Genomic DNA, 21,357 nt, shown 5'->3' on the forward strand with positions numbered 1-21,357 from the left:
AATAGTTTAGATAAAAATAAGTAAATGAAAATAGAAACTGTAAGTAAAATAATAATAATTTTGTGTTCTTTACGGGAAATCTTTGCGGGAATACTACTTTCCTTTTTCTTTTAATCTTAAGAAATATAAGTTATCTAAAATAAAAGATATTCAGAAATTACTTTTATTATAATTCTAACAAATATAGTGATAACATATATTTATATTTAAAAAATTGTGAAAAGAATTTAATTATATATATCTTTTTAATAGTAATTATTAACGCACGTATTTACTACAATCTCTCTCATGGATAACAAATGGTTAAAGATATAAATAAAAAAAAGTTTCGTATTTTATATTGATATTATAAAATAGAAATTGAGATTGGGCAATTTTTACTTGTTTTCTAAAACATTGAACAACATGGGATAAAAAGTGTCTTTAGCGAGAAGAGGATAATAATAACAATTATTATTATTATTATTATATTGATTAAAAACTAATCATTGAAATTATAGTTAATTATACTGTAATTTACAGCCGTTAATTTCTTAATAAACGATTGTAACCACACTTGACCACATTTTTCTCTATGATTTGTTTGGTAGAGTTTAACTCGGGAAAGAAACTGAGAGAATGGAAAAAAATGGAAGATATAAAAAAATTGAGGTAATAAGTTGATAAAATAAGTTATATGGTTGAGAAAATGAGAAAAAAACATTATTTTATTTATTATTTACTTTTCATTATTAAATGTAAAACGAAAATAAATATTAAAATACAATCCTATAATTAGTTACGGAAATACTTTGCGACTATAAAAGATGTTAAAAAGATAAGAAAATCGATTGTGTCAATAAAAAATAACATAAACGTTAAAGGTATTTGTATTGAAATGAATAAAAAAAAAAAAAATACTTACTTTTATTTTTATTTTCATCCAATATTATTTCTAAATGGCTATTTATGCCAACCCTGTCGGTTAGATTCCCCATGATTATTGAGGATTGAGTGCAAAAATTTCTGAATAACCATTTATAAGAAAAAACATAAAAATATATATTTATCGTATATTTTAAACTTAGGTTAGGTATAAGTTAATTTTAGATGATAAAGAAGTTTTCTTTTTATATTCACATAATGTTGCATTGATTAGAATCACCATCTATACAATGTATCGGGAGAAACGAGAGAAAAATAAAAAGAAATGATAATTGAAGGTCTTCGATTAAAGAAAAATAAATAAGAAATGAAGATAAATATAAATAAAATAGTGATAGTAAAATGAAAAAAAAATTATGAATATTTCAAAAGTTGAAATAGTGTTTACCAAATTATATTATTTAATGGTAATTATACACCATTAGTATTTTTAAATTTAATTACAAAATAAAATATATTTCATCGTCAATCAGAGTCAGATTTGGTTATCGATTATGAAAAAAAATTTAAAATCGAAATTGTCTATAATAATATTCACTCAAACCAGATTTTTAACACATCTAAAGTAGTATACTATCTGAACTCACTAAAAAGTAACATTTTTTATGTCTATAATTCGGCATTGTCCTTGGGGTATCATGTTTGGGCTACAAGTAGAGGTGGCCCACTACCAAACAGTACCATACTGTTAGTAAAGGAAAGAAATTAAAATATAAATATGATGTTTTTTTTTATTAAATATATTTTTTTGTCTCTCAAGTTTCAATAAATTTTGGAATTAGTTACTCTTCTAAATTTTATACCAATTTAATCATTCATCTTTATAAATGCGTGAATTTAGTTGTTTTTACCAAATTTTGTTAAGTTTATTTGACATTTTAAACGTATTTTATGACAATATTTGAGTTAACATTGAAATAAAAATGTGTCAAACAATGTAAATAATTCAAATACTATCATGAAATGCGCTTGAAATGTAAGATAAACTTCACAAAATTTGGTTAAAAGGACTAAATTACTCATTTTTAAAAATGAAAGACTAAATTGGTCAAAAATTTTAAAGATAAACTAATTACAAATTTCACTTAAATTTGAAGGACCAATAACATATTTAACCTTTTATTTTTTAAGTTTAAGTAAAAAAAAATCCATCTATTTTCTCCACATTGAAATAAAATATTTTCTTATTCTACATTTTCTGATAAAAAATTTACAATTTAATGTATAGTTTTTCCCCTTAGATTCAGGAACTTTGGACTTACTACATTCATTTAAGATATCATAAAAGCATGGTTTAAGTAATTAAGTATAAAGTAAATAATTTATACAAAACTAAAGATTGGATCAAAATTATATATTTTTTCTAAAAGTAGGAAGACCATGTATCTTATTTAAAACTAAAATAGACTAGATTTATGATGAAGTAAAAAATAGTATTTAATATTTGAAAATAATTTCTAAAATTCATTTATAAAATAAGAGCTAAAAGACTACAAAACAAATTAATATATTACCAAACGTACCCGAATACTTGATTAAATAAGGCATGTGAGCTATAATTTGTTGAAAGGTGTTCATCTCAATTGGCAAAAGGTACACACATAATTGAAAATTTCTGGTCCAGATCTATGGTTGTTTGGCTGTTAACATTTCTCAATGAATAATGACACAAGAAATAGCATATGATCAATAATGCACCATTGTTCTTTTCCTTTTGTTTATAATCAATTTGGTATAATGTCAATGCATCATTCCTAAAACTTAATGACATGTAATTTTTGTTATCTAATAAAATTGATGATTGTTTTTGAACTTTCGGTAGTAGGATGGATATATAGGACAATAGAAAATTAAAAATTATAATTTGATTATTATTTTTTTATTTTTTAACGTGACTTAGTGTGAGTAATTAATTTTTTAAAAGAAAAAAATGGTGGTACAATAATCAATGATACACACTAAACTACATTAAAAAATAAAATATAGGAGTCATGGTATCATTGTCATAGAAAATAGAAAATGAAAAAGATAATTTGATTTTCAAATCTTTAATTCTGCTGAAATTATAAGATAGCTCATTTTATTATTTGATATAAAGTTTTGATTTTAAACTTTTAAAAAGTTATATAAATTTAAAGAAAAAAAAAAACTGATGAATTTGGTCGGAGAGGAACCAACAGGTTTTGATGGTGATAGATGCAATTCATTCTGTGAATTGAAAATGATGTGTCGAATGAATGGCAGTTCAAATTTCCTCTTGCAGAAATAAAATATGTGATTTCTATTTTGTCATTAGATGTTTGGTGAGTGTGAAATGTGTGGGTCAACATAATAATTATCTTATGGATTGATGGATTCATTGGTGTTGTTACTTTAAAGCTGCAACTAAGGAACCTGTCTTTCTATTCATTCTAGCACGTGAAAATAAATATTGGTACCTCATCAAAATTAATGAATCAACAACTACAGAAACAGATGTTCTCTTCTCACAAATGTTGCTGATATGGATCGTATATTCTCATAAATGGTGAAACTATTTTAATTGTAAATTTGTTCTGAATAAAACTATTCATGAACAGTCAATAAACGTGAATGTACTTGCGTTACTATCTAACGTTCAAGTATGGTACGAAGGTTGATACTGGATTGTTCCTGCGTTGGATTATAATCAACAACTTAAATGTTAGGTTTACATAGAATTTAACCAACGACACTCAAGCCTAATTATATAAGGCATTGATACCACTCTCAACCCAAAATCTTAAGATAATGAGTTTATGTTTGTTTTTATATAATGCTCTACTTTCTCATTTCTAACCAAGGTCAAACTTAGACTCACATTTGAATTTTTACATTAAACTAAGATATACTTGCTTCGTTTCAGATTTTTTAACTTCTTAATACAATTTGATATTCATAATTTTCTTACTTCTCAGTAATAGAGTAAAGCTTACACGTCAATAAATTATTAAATTTACAGGAATGGAATCGTGTTAGATACAATGAATTAGAATTTAGTTCGTGTAGCATAAAATTGAAAAGTTGATGATGAACTCTTCAGTAGCGACACTGTTTCTCGCTGCATGCTATTTTTCAAGCAAACAGTATTCAAGTAATGGACCCTACTTGACGAGAGGAATACAACAATTGCACTACATAGTGCAGAAAGGAAAAACACCATTTTGTGAGCATTCATCTCTTACCTCAAAGTCCAACATGATGTTCACAAAGCTTGTAACATTTCAGTTTATTCTCATCACCTTTTTCTTCTCACTTTTAAGGTTCTCTTCCTCGGAAGTTTCTGGTGTTTCTTTATCCAACGGTACTGTTATGTTTGGCCATGAAGCTGTCGAAGATAAAAACATTGAAGCAAGTGCTCTATTGAAGTGGAAAGCCAGCCTTGATAACCAAAGCCAGGTTTCCTTGTCTTCTTGGTCTACTTTCACTAGCCCTTGCAAGTGGAAGGGCATAGTTTGTGATGAATCCAACTCTATCAGCACTATAAATCTTGTAAACTTTGGACTAAAAGGTACACTTCTCAATCTAAACTTCTCATCCTTTCCTAAGCTTCTGAGGTTTCATGTAAGTTACAACAACCTCGGTGGACCTATTCCTCGTCAACTTGGTAACATGTCCAAACTTTCTGAGTTGAGAATGGATCATAATTACTTTAGTGATTCCATCCCCCAAGAAATAGGGACACTGCATAACTTGGAGTATCTGTTCTTGAGAGCAAATCAACTTTCTGGTTCCATCCCCCTCACAATTGGAATGTTGACAAATCTTGTTACACTTGATTTATCATCCAACCATCTCTCTGGTACAATCCCTTCACTAAGAAACTTGACAAATTTACAAGAACTTATCCTCTTCAACAACCTTCTCTCTGGTCCTATCCCTGAGCATTTGGGAGGACTTCATCATCTCACAACAATCAAATTGTTAAAAAATCATATTTCTGGGCTAATCCCTTCTTCCATAGGAGACCTGGCTAATTTGATGAAACTTCAGCTCACTCGTAATCAACTACAGGGGTCAATTCCTTCCTCTCTTGGAAACTTGACAAAGCTCATTGAATTGTCCATGTCTGAAAACATGCTTTCTGGTTCAATTCCTGCTTCCATAGGAAACTTGGTCAATCTAGAAAAGCTTAACCTTGCACAAAACAAACTTTCTGGACCTATTCCCTCTATCTTCAGAAATTTGACTAAGCTTACCTTCCTATTACTTCATGTGAACAAACTTACCGGAAATTTCTCAGCAGCAACAAGTAACCTTACCAATTTAGTAAATTTACAACTAAGCTCTAATCATTTCACTGGCCCTTTGCCACAATATATTTGCCTTGGAGGGTCACTTTTATGTTTTGCAGCCAATGAAAATCGTTTCACTGGCCCAATTCCATCAAGTTTGAAGAACTGCTCTAGTCTTGAAAGGCTCAACCTTGCAGAAAATATGTTGATGGGAAACATTAATGATTTTGGTATGTATCCAAATTTGGAGTACATTGATCTGAGTAGAAATGCCTTCAACGGTCACCTTTCATCAAATTGGGTCAAATGTCATAATCTCATAGGCCTGTTTATCTCATACAACAGATTATTCGGTGGTATACCCCCAGAGTTAGGCCAGGCACCTAAATTACAAAGGCTTAAACTTTCTTCAAACAGCCTAACGGGAAAGATTCCAAAAGAACTTGGGAACTTGACCCAGTTGTTTGAACTCTCCATAAGTAACAACAATCTTTCAGGCAACATTCCCTTCGAAATTGGTTCCTTAAAGCAACTTCGGATCTTTGATCTTTCAACAAATGTTTTAAGTGGTCCAATCCCAAAACAGCTCGGAAGGTTGCTCAAGTTAAATCACTTGAACTTAAGCCATAACAAATTAAATGAAAGCATTCCGTCTGAATTTAGCCAACTGCAACATCTTCGAGAACTTGATCTTAGTTGGAATTTGTTGAATGGAAAAATTCCAGCAACACTTCGAAAATTGAAGATGTTGGAAAACTTGAACCTCTCCCACAACAATCTCAGCGGAAACATTTCCTCAAGTTTTAAGGATATGCTCAGTTTGACAAACGTTGACATATCTAATAACCAATTAGAGGGTCCAATTCCTAACAATCGAGCCTTCCTTAAGGCTCCATTTCAAGCATTGCAGAACAACAAAAACTTGTGTGGCTATGCTTCTGGGCTGATGCCTTGCCCGCAGTTGTTGAGTCACAATCCTCATCGTAAGAAGATCAAGATGTTACTCTTCCTTACTTTGGGTGCATTATTTGTTGTTGGAGTTTCACTATACATTCATTGGCAAAAAGCAAGAAAAATCAAAAAGCAAGAGAGAGAAGAAAAAAATGGAGATCTTTTTTCTATATTGCATTATGATGGGAAAATAGTGCATGAAACAATCATCGAAGCAACGAATAATTTCGATGAAAGATATCTCATCGGAAAAGGAGGGTTTGGAGGTGTTTACAAGGCCATCTTACCCTCTGGCCAGATTGTTGCTGTGAAGAAACTTCAGGTTGAAGTTGACAGTGAAATGGTTGATTTTAAGGCTTTTACATCTGAAGTTCGAACCCTGACAGAAATCAAACATCGTAACATTGTGAAGTTGCATGGGTTTTGTGAACATCCACGCTATCGTTTCTTGGTTTATGAGTTCGTAGAAGGTGGCAGCTTGGACAAAGTACTAAACAACGACACACATGCATCAATGTTTGACTGGAATAAGAGGGTTAACGTTGTTAAAGGTGTGGCAAATGCTTTGTATTGTAGACAAGAGATAACAAGAAGATTGTAGACAAGAGGAGAATCCAGTGCTACAATTGTGAGAAATGGGGTCACTATTCTTCTGAGTGTTGGCAAGATAATGATAACAAGAAAGGGAAGACGACTGAAGAGGCAAATTTGGTGCAAGAGGAAGAAGGGTCTGATTCAGATCCAATCTTGCTAATGGCAACCACAGACAATGATGAAGATTGCACATCCTGGTATCTTGATACAGGATGCTCCAATCATATGACTGGGAATCGTGACTGGTTAATTGATCTTAATCCACATGTGAAAAATAGTGTTCGGTTTGCAGACAACAGCACTATAATTGCTGAAGGGATTGGCAAGGTTGTGATTACTCGGAATGATGGGAAAACAGCGTATATGAGTGACGTGTTATATGTCCCAAACATGAAGAATAATCTTATTAGTTTAGGACAATTGCTGGAAAAGGGGTATGTGATGAACATGCAGCAAAATCATATAGATATTTATGATTCTAAGCAGAGACTGGTGATCAAGGCACCATTGTCCCGAAATAGAACGTTTAAAGTGCACCTCAATGCTACAGCAATTCAATGTTTGGCTGCCACTAATGTTGAGGAGGAGAGTTGGTTGTGGCATTATAGGTTTGGCCACCTTAATTTCAAAAGTCTGAACAAGTTAAGCAACAGTCAGATGGTGTGTGGTATGCCATCATTACGTTCTCCCACGAAACCGTGTGAGGGATGTTTAGTAGGTAAACAACCAAGGAAGAATTTTAAAACTGTTGCTCAACACCGATCACGACAACCACTTGAAGTGGTTTATTCTGATGTATGTGGGCCCTTGGATACACCTTCGTTCAGTGGTAGCAGATATTTTGTCACCTTTGTTGATGAATTCACAAGGAAGATCTGGTTATATGTGATAAGAGAAAAACGTGAAGTGTTCCAAATTTTTGTAAAATTTTGTTCACTGGTTGAAAGACAGGCAGAAAAGAAATTAAAGATCCTTAGGACAGACGGTGGAGGTGAATACAACTCCAAGGATTTTTGTGACTTTTGTACAGAAAAGGGAATAGTACATGAGACAACTGCACCCTACACACCACAACATAATGGTCTGGCAGAGAGAAGAAATAGGACCCTACTAGACATGACTAGATGCATGCTAAAAGCAAAAAAACTCCCACACTGCTACTGGGGTGAGGCAGTAAGCACCGCTGCCTATCTTTTGAACAGGTGTCCCACGAAGAAAATGAAAACTATGACACCAGAGGGAGCATGGTCTGGAATCAAGCCATCTGTCCAACACTTGAAGGTCTTTGGGTCAATCTGTTACAGGCACATTCCGGATGAAAGGAGGAAGAAATTAGATGACAAGAGTGAGTCTCTTATCTTGATTGGCTATCACCCAACAGGAGCCTACAAGTTATATGACCCAAGGAAACAACAGGTAGTGATAAGCAGGGACGTAGTTGTGGACGAGGCAGCAGCTTGGAGTTGGGAAACTGATGCAGTCCTACACATTCCTTGTGTTCTGGAAGACAAAGTGGTGACTTTAGAACCTAATACTGCTGGTGATTTTATTAGTGGTGATATTGTAGCTGATGACACTAGAAGATCCCATCGAACACGATTTCCTTCATCCAGACTTTCTGATTATGAAGTCTACAATGATTCTGAGATAGCAGATAATGGAGAAATGGCCCATTTTGCTTTTATGGCGGGTGCTGAACCATTGGATTGGAAGCAGGCTATTAACATCAAAGAATGGAGGAGTGCGATGCTTGAAGAAATTGAAGCTATCGAGAGAAACAAAACCTGGGAGCTTTCAAACTTACCTCTCAACAAACATCCTATTGATGTTAAATGGGTGTTTAAAGTTAAATTTATGCCAGATGGATCTATAGCCAAACACAAGGCTAGACTTGTTGCAAAGGGGTTCCTTCAAAGGCCTGGTATTGACTACACTGATGTGTACGCACCAGTAGCTAGAATGGAGACTGTACGCTTGGTGATTGCTATGGCTAGCCTTAACAACTGGAGAGTATGTCAACTTGACGTGAAATCAGCCTTTCTTAATGGCCCTTTGGAGGAGGAAGTCTACATCAAGCAGCCACCTGGATTTGAAATAAAGGGTCATGAATCACAAGTTTACAGGCTAAGGAAAGCATTATACGGTCTTAAGCAAGCCCCTAGAGCTTGGAACAAACTAATTGATTCTTTTCTATTCAAGGAAGGTTTTACCAAGTGCACAGTGGAATTTGGAGTCTATGTGAAGGTAACGCAACTACAAAATCTTTTACTGGTTTGCCTCTATGTAGATGATTTGGTTGTTACTGGGAATTTGGTGGCAGACATTGAAAATTTCAAGAGAGACATGAAATCACAGTTTGAAATGACAGATCTAGGCACTCTGAATTATTTTCTCGGTCTTGAATTTGTACACTGTCGTGAAGGGATATTTTTGCACCAGAAGAGATACACTTGTGAGATTCTAAAAAGGTTTGGCATGGAGGTTTGTAACCCTACATGCACACCAGTCATGGCAGGCTTGAAGCTGACTGAGGAACGAGATGCAAAACCAGTAGATGTAACTCTATTCAAGCAAATTGTGGGATCTCTTCGATTCCTATGCAACAGTAGACCGGATATCAATTATGGAGTTGGTCTTGTTAGCAGATTCATGCACAATCCGAGAGTGCCACATATGGCTGTAGCTAAACATATACTAAGGTATTTAAAGGGTACAATGGGATATGGTCTACTGTTTCCTAAAGGGGATAAAAGCACTTTAGTTAATCTGGAAGCTTTTTCTGACTCTGATTGGTGTGGAGATAAGGTTGAGAGAAAGAGCACCTATGGTTATTTGTTCAGATATGCAAATGCACCAATCTCTTGGTGCTCTAGGAAGCAAAACGTGGTGGCTTTGTCATCCTGTGAGGCTGAATATATAGCAGCTGCAGAGGCTGCTAGTCAGTGCTTGTGGTTGGAAAATTTACTGGATGAACTTAAGGTGAAGTGTGCAAGACCTGTGCAGTTGTTTGTAGATAACAAATCTGCAATATGTCTTTCCAAGAATCCAGTTTTCCATGGCAGAAGTAAACATATTGAGACCAAATTTCATTTTTTGAGAGATCAAGTCAGCAAAGGTAGAATTGAACTGGTGCATTGTGGTACTGAAGAACAGGTTGCTGATATTTTCACAAAATCTTTCAAACAGACGAGGTTTGAAAGATTGAGAGAGTTCTTGGGTGTAAGGTGTTTGGACTCTTTGATTAAGAGGGAGTGTTGAAATTAATCAAAGAGTTGTTTGTTTCTTTTATAGTTGCAATAACTATAATATTTCGTGTGTGATTGTAATAACTGTCATCCTGACAGTTTATATAATTTGTGTATTGCTGTTGCAGTTAATGAGAAAATTTTTATCCTGTTTTTCTCTGCATATTGTGTGTGTGCGTGACCTGTAGTGTTAGACAGTTCCAACATGTATCATATGCACCATGGTTGCTCTCCTTCTATTGTTCATCGTGACATATCAAGCAAGAATGTTCTCATAGATTTGGAATATGAAGCTCGCTTATCTGACTTTGGAACAGCAAAGATTCTTAATCCTAATTCACGTAATTTAACTTCGTTTGCAGGCACTTATGGATATGCTGCACCAGGTTAGGCCCTTAACTTTTTTCCATCTTAAGAAACTCTTCATTTGTTTCAATAATAAGCATTGCCACCTTTTGTGTAACATAATTTGATGCATATGCAGAGCTTGCTTATACAATGGAAGTGAATGAGAAATGTGATGTGTTCAGTTTTGGGGTGCTTTGTTTGGAAATAATAATCGGAAATCACCCAGGAGATTTGATTTCTTCGATGCATTCACCATCTTCAACATCAGTAACAGCTAATTTGCTATTGAAGGATGTGATGGACCAACGATTACCTTTTCCAGTGATGCCAGTTGTTAAGGAGGTGGTAATCATTGCAAAAGTGGCATTTGCTTGTTTGAATGAAAGACCACTTTCTCGTCCAACCATGGAAGATGTTTATAACAAGTTTGTGATGCCTAAGTCACCTTTAACGAGGGATACACTCAACACCATTGTTCTTGGACAACTTCAAAATTATTGAACATGGTTTCCTTGTGTGTTCCAATAAGTTTAGAGTTCTTTTTTCCTCTCTCATGCTGCTTATCATGTGTTGTCTGGAAATATTTGGCAATAAATTGGTGGTGGGCAATAAATTGTTTAAGTTATGAAATTTTATCCTAATATATTATAGAACAATGATATTTTGACTACTAAATTTTAACAATTTTCTTTTACAACATAATGCGTAATCTTTTAAGTGGTTTTTGAATAATGAGAATGAGAAAAAGAAAAAAAATGGAAAACCACTTAAAAAATAACATATCATATTATAAAAAAAAGTTGTCAAAATTTTGTAGTCAAAATATCATTATCCTACATTATATATCAATATCTTGCAAAATAAATTTTTGCATGTTTTATCTATCGTTTATCTTTATCTTTAGCCGTCTAGAAATAGAATGTTTGGTGAAAATCATAAATGGTTTTTTACCACAAGTATGTATCTAATTTGTACCCAATGTTTTATTCGTAATAAAAATATTTAATTTATGCTGAAAGGCTAAAATCATTATTTTATCGTCGTATTTATTTTAATTATTTAATTTTGGTCTTTTTATTTTTTTTTTCTAATTAAGTTTTAATTTTTTTAAAACGATTCAATTAGATATTTTTGTTAGATTAGGGTCAATAATGTCTTTACACATTATTATATAATGAGATAAGTTGGGTACAATAAAATAATTTTGTTAAGAAATTGGGGGTAATCTAATTTAACAAATTAGAATGTCAATAACTATATGAATTAGTATTTTTATTATATAATTAAAATTAGAATAAATAAATAACTTTAAACGTACAAAGCATATTATAGTTAAAAGTTGTAAAAAATAAACATTTTAAATTTTAAATTAAATGTATACTTATATTAATTAAAAGATTGTATAGCGATATAATTTGTTTTAAATTATAGCTAATTTCTTTTAAAGATATTGAAACTCAAATTAAAACTAATAAATTAAAAAAAATGTTAAAATAGTGAATATTTGTTGCGATTCAATTGTGTAAGAAACTCTTAAAACAGTGAAATATAGAGTATATACAAAGTAATTAAATGGAGTTGATGATGGAATAACACAGTTTTTTATTAGTGTTTGATCAGATTCATTTAAACATACAAAAATAAACAGTTTTATATCATTATGAATCAATCAGATTCATTTGTAGTTTGTGTAATTAACTATCGTGTTATCTAGCATTTTTCTTGTAAAATGTATAGTACATGAAACAGTTATCTTTAAAAGAAATTGAGTTCTGCATTTGATTCCAATTCTTGACAACAACAACAACATTTAAGATATGCTGCATAGCCTCTGGTTGAAAGACAGAATGGCATTAATTTTGACCGTTTGGATATTCAAAATGAAAAGTTGTGTTTCCCTTCTATTTCACGAGTCTAGATTCTTTATTAACTTTTTTTTTACCTAAACATTAAAAATACGCTGTATTAGTATTTTAAATATCTTTTTAATATATTTTAAAACGTCAAAATTAGTGACAATTATGAAGACACGTTAGAAAATCAAAAAAAAAAATCTATCAGTTCTTTTGTAGTGTCTTATCTTCTTTTGGTTTGGTTTCCTTCTCTATTTGAAACAAAACAAAATATACTTTAGAAAATATTTCATTGGTTGAAGCCTTTAGTCAGAGGAATCATTCCACATCAGTCCACCAAACATCTTCATAGAGAGTAATTTTGATGCAGATGCCCTTGCAAAATAAAGGGTACATCATTAATGCTTTTAGCTGATGAAACAGATACTATATTAATGCTTGAAATGTGTGGTTGAACAGGTTAGAGTTTTGCTTGTTTTGGGCTTGGTGCACCTTACAAAACCTGCTTTCTATTAACGTTTGCAAAATGAAATATCAAGAATCCTACGTAGACAAAAAGCTGCTTTGACAGAAACAACTATACAGTAAATTCACTAAATTCAGTTGTTGAGGCATGTACATCTAGGAACAGAACTCATTACTCATTAGTACGTAGCAATTATTGCATCTACTGAGCATGAACCAAATGCTTTAGAATCTTAACTGTTGGACCACAATTTAACATGGGGTCCACAAAAAAATTGGCTGGTAGTTAAAGAAAAAGTAGCTTTTGCTAGTCCTAACTCATGAATGCTGGAACGTGCAACTCCGAGAAAATCTGGTCCCCCCTCATCATCTTCATTACGATCATGTTGGCGGGAAGAACCTATTGAGATTGAATGGCAAGTTATAGAATTCTTCGTTTCTATTGTCTCCTTTAAACGTTCTAAACTTCACCCACCATGGCATCCCTCGATCTTTCTTTGACCTTTCTACCTCTAGAGTGTTATCAAGCAACACTGCCACTATCAAACCCACTGTTGGTGCCGACGAGAATAAGGTATTTAAAAATGCATTGAACTGCAAACATGAAAATTTTGTATTAAGACCAAGCAAACTACTTAGCGGCTATTTGATGATGGCAAGTGTAAAAACCATGTTACACACCAAATCAAATTCAAAAGTTCAAATTTCTTAGAAGACTAAAAAGAGATAGCATGACAATAACACATTATTTGATAATGTATAATATAGTTTGGCTGAGGAAAAGTAAACTAACCCATCCGGCATTAGTATGAACAAGACCATGCCGTGAAGGAGTCCAGTATTGATCGAAAAATTGAGGAACAGATATACCAAGGAACAGAGTGAGCCCAATGATAATAAGATTTCTCATGCAGTTCAGGTTTGTGAACTGAAGAAATGATATTCCAATTGAAGCTGTAAACAAGGGAAAGTAGTAGTCAATTGAGAAGCAAAGCAAGAGTAATAATGTATTGCAATGTAATCTTATTTTAGAGTATACGACATACCCACAAGGCCAAAGAGAATGCAGTACAGTGCAGCAAAAATTGGGAAGGGTATAGAGGCGAACACAGCTCCAAATTTTCCTACATATGATTGCAGAAAAAGAAAACAAAAACACCCTTAATAAAGTGAAACTATCTATTCTAACATGGCGAGGAACTGGTTTACTTCCAGAGTAAGCCAGGCTAATCTTTGATTTGTCTGTACCAACCTAAAATAGAGAAGAATATCATGAAGCCAGAAGAAATCTGAACAACTCTGCGACTTCCAACTCGGGTTAGTCCAAGGAGTCCCACATTTTCCCTAGAAAAATCAGCCATCATGCTCATCAAGCTACCATAGAAAGATACTTGATCGTACACAATTGCAGGTAAAACTCAATGTAGAATAAGACTTACACAGAAACAGTGGAACCAGTGACTGATCCATAGAGACCATCAAGTAAGACACCAATTCCCTGGTTAAAAGAAAGATCACCTCAAGCTATCAGTCATAAATTTTACCATAATATTAGAAATTTTTAGTAACAGCTCAAAAGACTGAAATTTTAGTAACTATATAGTAACTATTCAACCAATCCAATAACAATAAATGACTAGTGTATAGCGACTAACCTGCCAACCAATGCCTCGACTCAATACATAAGCAGGAGGGGGAGTAGCAATGGCTAGTCGAGAAGCTGCCATGTATGCACCAGTTGACTGCAACAAGAAGTGAATGTCAAGAGGTCAATACATTGTTGAAAATTCATAAAAATATTCATGAGACTTTATGGTGATTGTATCAGTGTTTTGTTTCTTTACTAATTGTTGTGAGGCTTTTGGGGGACCTAAGACCCCTAGCCAAATTTCAAAATGTCAAATAAAATCAGGAATTAGAATAGATACCTCTACCATTGAGACAATAACTGCTGACATCATGGCAAAAGAATGGCCGGCAGAAAATGTAGGTGGACCCCATTGGAAAGGATATGGGAACATGAACCTAGTACAACATGAAGAAACCTACGAAGTCAGCAACACCTTGGAACATATCAAAGAAATTAACACAGGTTTTTTCACACACCATGGGGCAGTAGATATCAGATTAGCTCGGTCTGTTCGACAACTATTTTGTGTTGTGGATGGCTTGTGTCGGTAAGCTCCACTCGCGGTCAAGATAACAGCATAGATCCAAACAATTGGGACACAAATCAACACTGGAAAACGCTCAAAGATAGGGATATCTCTGAATGGTCTCACGTGCTTTAGATACTGCACTTTATAGCAAGTTTGATTGTCTTAGGAAAAGATTTATAATTTGAGGCACACCATAAATTTTTAGTTAAAGAAAGCACTTACTTGAGACAGGCCAATTACCAACAACAGCATCGGTATACCAATTTCTACACAGTCCCCCAACTGAAAAAGATGATAGTAGAAAACATGGAGTAAATTTATAATCATGGTATGAAAAATATGGCAAGCATCAAGCTTATAGAGAGAGCATGACCAATTACAACATTCTGATGAAGAAAATGTCATCAATGTTTGCATGTAAATAAAATACAGCATTATGACACTATCAAATAATTCAGAAATATAGTAATCATGGTGAATCAAAGAATTTTGCTACCGAAAATGTTCTCAATATCTGTACATAAATTAATAATTATGCTGCTACCAAATAATTTGAAGATAAAAGTATACAAAACCCTCAATGCATATGTGCTGAAAAGAAGGATCAAAGTTCAGTATTGAATTGTTGTCACTTAAACAGGTAACAACCTCGGATATTGGATTCTAGAAAAGTACCTTAAATATTATTGTTTATCATTATTCAAAAAAAAAATTATTCTAGATGGTGATATTGTATTGCATTCACATAAACTGCTGTCAATAAAAGCCCATTTGCCAAAACAATAGAATAGAGATCATGACAATTAAGATGGAGATTTGAGTCACACCTACCACAGGGAATCCACGTTGAAATAATCCTAATCCAACCAATCCAACTACAGGTGCCATACCAAGGGGACTGAAAAATCTGGAGAGAAGATCCACACAAATAAATGCTTGAAATTTATTTAGACATTTTCAACTCACAAACATGTCACATGTTACCAGTAACCTTGAAAAGAGTCCCCAGATTTGGCTGTAACCCAGGATTATCTGAATACTTGATGCTACAATTAAAGCTCCTTGTATTGCTCGCATTGTTTGTATAAATCTCTGCAAAGCAATCACACGGCAAGATCTATTATTCAAAACAAGACAGAAATTTAAGTGCATTTCTCAGAAAGTTTACACAATTTATGTTGCTCCCTTATACGAACACCTTAGGAGAACCACACAACAAAAAGCTAGTAATTGTAATTGGAATGCACAAGGCCTTATAAACCAAAAAATAAAATTTCACAGTTCCAATGTGAGACTCAGTCTCATCCCAACTTAACCTAACATCCCGCCAACTCCACAGCCACAGCACCTATTCGGGCTGACTATACATTAGTCCGATGACTAGCCCCATAACAAAACATCAATACTGATATCACCACCTTGGGCCTCTCTTTTCAGTTGAGATGTGGTAGAATGCTTTGATACCAACTCTTAAGAACCAAACCAGCACAGAGGAAATATAGTGATCAGCATTGAAAAATTGGATTATTCATTCGGTAGGCTTCCATTCTGATCTAGGTGATATATAAGTAGAATATGAGATACCAAGTATTAGTCCATGGTATTTGAGATAGCCAAAAGTTCTCCTTTATTCCAACCTCAACTCCTCCCATCCCCATTCTAAGTGGATATAGCAAAGTTGGTAAAAGTTAAATAGATGATTTTCCAGTGATCAATGATTTTCCAGCATATCAACTAAACCTGGTATGTTTCACTTAAGAACAATAATTGAATTTTGTCAAGAATAATAAATCCTTGGTTATGTGCTTAGGATTGTTGAGTCTAAAAGCTCCCATAGAGGATTCAGTGCTTACAAAGGTATGCAGGTCCCAAAATCAATGACGAATAAAGAATTATCATTGCAAATGACTAGATGTTACAAATAAATAAAAAAAATGTAATGTGTTCTGAAAGTAAAAGTTATGAAGAAAGGGAAAGATGAAACTTACTTCATGAGGGTCACTAATTTGTTGTAATGATGAGTCGGTGATAATATAAGCAATTGGATATATATATGCAGATGAACCTCCGCCAACTACTGTGGGCAATCTGGTTCCAAAAAGCGTTTGGAGAAGTGTGTTAATGCCAGCTACAAAGAGCAGAGTCTGTATTACCCGTGCCTTGTCACCCTAGTGGTATCAATATCCAAATCACTAACATGTAAATATCAACAATAATGTGTCATAAGCAATAATTGTTTTAACATGAGCAGAAATTCAACATACATCACTTCCTCCCATGGCATGAACAATCCATGAAGGAATCATCACACTTGTTCCCAACATCAATATATAATTTTGAAATGCAAGTAGGATAGCTTCAGCTGCAAGACAAGGAATTCTCAGTGAGCTAACAAGAAAGAGAATGTAAAGGAAATTGGAAACATCAATATCGTAGGTCACAATCTAAACTGCAATTCAAAATTTCAAACAGTTGATTACAAAACAAGAAGTCAAGGACTTCATGCCAAATTGTGTGTGTCTTAGGCATAGATTTTATTGGATATTCAACATCATCTAAACATGTGGCCAAAATACAGTATATAAATGGGGTGCAAACCTTATCCTGCAAGTCAATTTTATAGGATTGAGTTGCTCCCAAAATATACATTCTAAGATTATATCTACCCTATTGGCTGTTAATGGATCCACCAGGCCTATCCATATACATTCTCTCACTAGAATAGACCTATATGTATATAATGCATTTCATCCTCAACTCTTTAACTACACATCTCACACACAGATATATGAAAATTTATTGCAGGGTTTCTTTCTATGATATCTACAAATACCACTATCTTGTTTCTTTTATGCACTACTAGGACACAAGTCAATAAAGTGAGCCGGTGTGCCGATTTGTTGACTTTTCAAACATACCCTGAATACATGTGGGACACCCCTCCATGGTCTCGAATAAAAAATTCGTTCTTTTTTGTCATATACTAGAGAAATCTCTAACACAGGTGAGACAACACCTACTATTTGCTAAACACTTCTCCGACATTTCAGTCGTTTTCTTCTGAATAAAGTTAACTCATGTTTATTATAAATATTGCAATATTCAACATATTTTTGGCTCATTATCATTCAGCTTAACAAGTCATTTTTAACTTTTAAGAAATATGACTCGTGTTATTTTTGTAAAATTGGTATTGTGAAAAAGATGCCTAAGTGTTCTTTCTATGAATCATTATCATATAAAATAGAAAAAAAAAATTTGACAACTTTGTTTTTAGGAATATGAATATATATATATATATATATATATATATATATATATATATATATATATATATATCTAATTAATAAAAATCTAATTAATAAAAGTAACAAAAAAAAAATCACTGACTTGAGGAAAAACTCTTGGTACCATTTATTATTTCCCACATGGATATATAAGTGGTACCCCCTATATGTAAGTTTTTTTAGAACAACGCTTGTGTCTTCTCCAACACTTATTCTAATGTATATTATTAATGAATTAATATGTAGGGCCACTTATCCTAACGTCATTAGTAACTATGTTTTCCTTGAACCACGCCAGAAGAGGTGGGGTAAAGTGGTAATTACACTATAATGGTCATGATTAAAAGCCTTCCTCAGAACAGTGATAACTATCTCACATAACTAAAAGACGAGTTAAAATGAAGATTATTTAAAAAAAAAAACAAAATGCAACTAAAACGCGTAGGTTATCTTCAAATTAAAAACTAACCCAAGAAGAAAAAGACCAGAAAACAGAAAGAAAAAAAAAAAGAAAATCAAACTCCCACTCTATCTGAATAACATAAAAATCTCAACTTTTCAATCCATATAATACCAGACCCGAAGTAATAGCCTAGTCTCACACCTTTCGCAGCAACGCATTCAAAAACTAACAAACCCACATGGAAGAAAACCTAGCACATGCAATAGCTTCAAGACCAAAAAGAAAAAAACTTTAAATCATTTCTTTCATCCCATCCATTTGGGTTTGTAACTACAGTTGTAGAAAATACAAAACATTGTCATCTGTTCTTCAAAACAGATAGCCTTTTCCCTTCCTTTCTTGTTTGCCCACAAATGATCATCAAAGTTTAAAACCAAATATGTAACAAGCACCATTTTTTTATCACAAAAACAAAAAAAAAAAACACCCTTTTTTGTCTGATGACAACAGAAAATGATGAAAAGGAATAGAAAAAAAAATTATATATATATGACAGGTGATATGAGCAACTTGAAAAAGTACAGAGAAACAAACAAGGTAGTATTTTTATATTGTATATTATAAGAAGAGAAAGAGATAGAACATATCACATACCCCAGGGAGGATTAGAGTCCAAGCAGCATTCAAGGTCCTGAAGCTGTTCCATAGGGAGATGGGTAATGTCTGCCATTGTGGTAGATTGAGATGAATACAAGGATGAAAAAGAAATAGGTTAATGGAAAGAAGAAAAGGAAGAAGAGGAAGAAGAATTGAGAAGAGAGTAAAGTGGTATGCAACAAAAATAAAGTGAAGAAAAAAGCATGAATATTAATTAGTGAAATGATGGGAAGGGAAAGTGCATGTTTGTAACACCCTGAATAAGCTAGTTATTATTTTCTGGTTTTGAATAACGACATGGTTTACTAAAGTAGCCCTGAATCACAGTGAAGCATGCATGGGCCCCACAGAGTTCGAAGTGGGGACAGTGAAATGTCCTTTGGTTCGCAAAAAGACTGTTTCATCCACTGCTGGGATTGTACTGAAGGCATTGAGATGCTTCATGTTGCCCTAAATAAATAGTAAATGGGACTTTCTGTGTTTCAAATACAACTTTGCTTTCATCTCTTCACATGCATGGATACCTAAATTTTCAACATCCAAACAAATTAAATATGTTTTTAGTGAGTTCTAATTTTACTTTATTTTATGAAATTAAGAAGTTATGTACAATATAAATGTTTAACTTTTAAAAAATTCTATCTCTTTAAAATGTATTGCCTCTTACCTTTTTTTTTAAGTTTATGTGATAAATATTTATTTTCTTAATTCAATTTCACATTCTTAAATTGTTATAAATAATAAGTTCATAATAATTGATCAAATCTTCAATTAAATAAGCATATTTTTTTCCTTTTCTCTAAATATATGAGTTGATTATATTCTTTACACACAATAGATTATATTGGTACATTACATATGAAATTTCATTGAAATAGATGAATTTCGGATAGTCATATTAGTTTGTCTAGATTTTTTTTTATGTTGATGTTGATTTTTTGAATAATTAAGTATTAAAAAGTAATTACTAGAGGTTAATTAAGTTAAAAACATATGTTAGATAAAAATATATATTTTAATTTCATTAATAATTTAAATAATTAATCCAGTTGTGAGAATAAAGAAGGTTTTTGCATTGAAATTTATATACGAAATATAATGAGCTACTTTTATTCATAAAGCCCCTCAGAGTGTGATTATAATTCGGATATAGTTCTTGTTCATATGTCAATTTGTGTTGTGACTTACTATGTATGTATGTATTTTCCAAAATTTAAATATAAAATATTAAAATACTATTTTATGTATATATTTTGAAAAGAGAAATATAAAGAGGAAAAATTAGTTTGAATAATTGAATCATCTCTTCTATAAAATAAGAGTGAGAGGAAGTCTTGGCTTTAATTTGTTTAATGAATTACCCTTTTCAAAATTTATCCAACCTGTTTTTTTTTTCTTAAATCATGTAAAACTATTATTAATGTATTTCCATTAACTTATTATTACGTACTAAATTTCACAATGCAATATGTTTTCTACTAAAATTATCAGAAAAACAATTACTTTTAATAAAGCTTTTTATTATTAATAAAAACGTTATTTTGATACGGATCTTATACATACAAATGTATGAAATTAAAAATATTTTCTCATATAGTTAATATTTTTTAATTTAAAAAATTCATATTTACGAAGTCCCTGTTGAAATAATAATTTTACCAATAAATATTTTTATAAAATATTTGACTTACACAATCGGCCATGAAAATAAACACTTTCATTTGAGTTGGCGCAACATTTACAAAAACTTGGGCCGTTTATTTTTGTTTATAGAAAATCTTAATTAAGTAAAAATGATTTTGTTATGGACCAAAACTAATGGAGCCATGGGCCCAATAGGAGTATGGGCTCTCTTTAGTAATATCTGGAATGGTGAGAGCAGGGTTTTGTTCTCCTTTGAACAGTTCTCTGCTACATAAATAACGTAAGATTGTAAAAGATATATATTAAAAATAGTTTACATATTTAGAGTTGATTATAAATAATATATTTTAAAGCATCATGTTTATGATTAAAGATGAATATTTTCCATTGTATTTTTTAGAATTTGAATATTTTTATATTGTCCGTTGGATTTTTTTATTTTTTATCTAACATGTCCTAAAATTATACTAAGTTTAATATTTTAAAATATTTTTTTCTAATATAGGAAAATTAGTGTAAATTTGAAAAATTTGCACAGTAATAATGCTAAATACTCAGCAGAGAACCTATTCTT

General features: G+C 32.4%; 2 protein-coding genes across 4 annotated transcripts; one reads left to right on the forward strand and one right to left on the reverse strand.

Moving 5' to 3' along the window:
* Positions 1 to 3,939: 3,939 nt before the first annotated feature.
* Positions 3,940 to 10,936, forward strand: LOC114194100 (uncharacterized). Its single transcript, XM_085665787.1, has 3 exons — positions 3,940 to 6,700; positions 10,162 to 10,353; positions 10,452 to 10,936. The coding sequence occupies exons 1-3, from the start codon at positions 3,970 to 3,972 to the stop codon at positions 10,814 to 10,816; spliced, it is 3,288 nt and encodes a 1,095-aa protein (XP_085521913.1). The 5' UTR covers positions 3,940 to 3,969; the 3' UTR covers positions 10,817 to 10,936.
* A 1,795-nt stretch (positions 10,937 to 12,731) lies between these two features.
* Positions 12,732 to 19,388, reverse strand: LOC114193779 (nucleobase-ascorbate transporter 1-like). Of its 3 annotated transcripts, none has more exons than XM_028083713.2 (14): positions 19,137 to 19,388; positions 17,057 to 17,154; positions 16,781 to 16,960; positions 15,784 to 15,884; positions 15,624 to 15,699; positions 15,015 to 15,074; positions 14,740 to 14,927; positions 14,562 to 14,658; positions 14,289 to 14,375; positions 14,073 to 14,131; positions 13,886 to 13,977; positions 13,680 to 13,757; positions 13,427 to 13,587; positions 12,732 to 13,227 (listed from the first exon to the last, which is right to left on the reverse strand). In XM_028083713.2, the coding sequence occupies exons 1-14, from the start codon at positions 19,210 to 19,212 to the stop codon at positions 13,015 to 13,017; spliced, it is 1,566 nt and encodes a 521-aa protein (XP_027939514.1). In that variant the 5' UTR covers positions 19,213 to 19,388; the 3' UTR covers positions 12,732 to 13,014. The 3 variants fall into 3 exon arrangements, with proteins under 3 accessions (XP_027939514.1, XP_027939513.1, XP_085522135.1); XM_028083712.2 differs by having other exon boundaries at positions 14,740 to 14,932; positions 15,620 to 15,699; XM_085666009.1 differs by having other exon boundaries at positions 14,740 to 14,932; positions 15,777 to 15,884.
* Positions 19,389 to 21,357: the final 1,969 nt, after the last annotated feature.

This window comes from Vigna unguiculata, chromosome 8 (assembly GCF_037176805.1).
Source record: "Vigna unguiculata cultivar grain cowpea cultivar isolate G323 ecotype 2 chromosome 8, ASM3717680v1, whole genome shotgun sequence".
NCBI lineage: Eukaryota > Viridiplantae > Streptophyta > Magnoliopsida > Fabales > Fabaceae > Vigna > Vigna unguiculata.

Coding starts and splice junctions, on each gene's coding strand:
- LOC114194100 (XM_085665787.1), top strand. CDS start 3,970: ATGATGAACTCTTCAGTAGCGACACTGTTTCTCGCTGCATGCTATTTT. Junction 6,701..10,161: donor TGTGGCAAATGCTTTGTATT/GTAGACAAGAGA, acceptor CTGTAGTGTTAG/ACAGTTCCAACATGTATCAT. Junction 10,354..10,451: donor TTATGGATATGCTGCACCAG/GTTAGGCCCTTA, acceptor ATGCATATGCAG/AGCTTGCTTATACAATGGAA.
- LOC114193779 (XM_085666009.1), bottom strand. CDS start 19,212: ATGGCAGACATTACCCATCTCCCTATGGAACAGCTTCAGGACCTTGAA. Junction 14,933..15,014: donor TGGTAATTGGCCTGTCTCAA/GTAAGTGCTTTC, acceptor CTTGCTATAAAG/TGCAGTATCTAAAGCACGTG. Junction 14,659..14,739: donor CTGATATCTACTGCCCCATG/GTGTGTGAAAAA, acceptor ATGTTGTACTAG/GTTCATGTTCCCATATCCTT.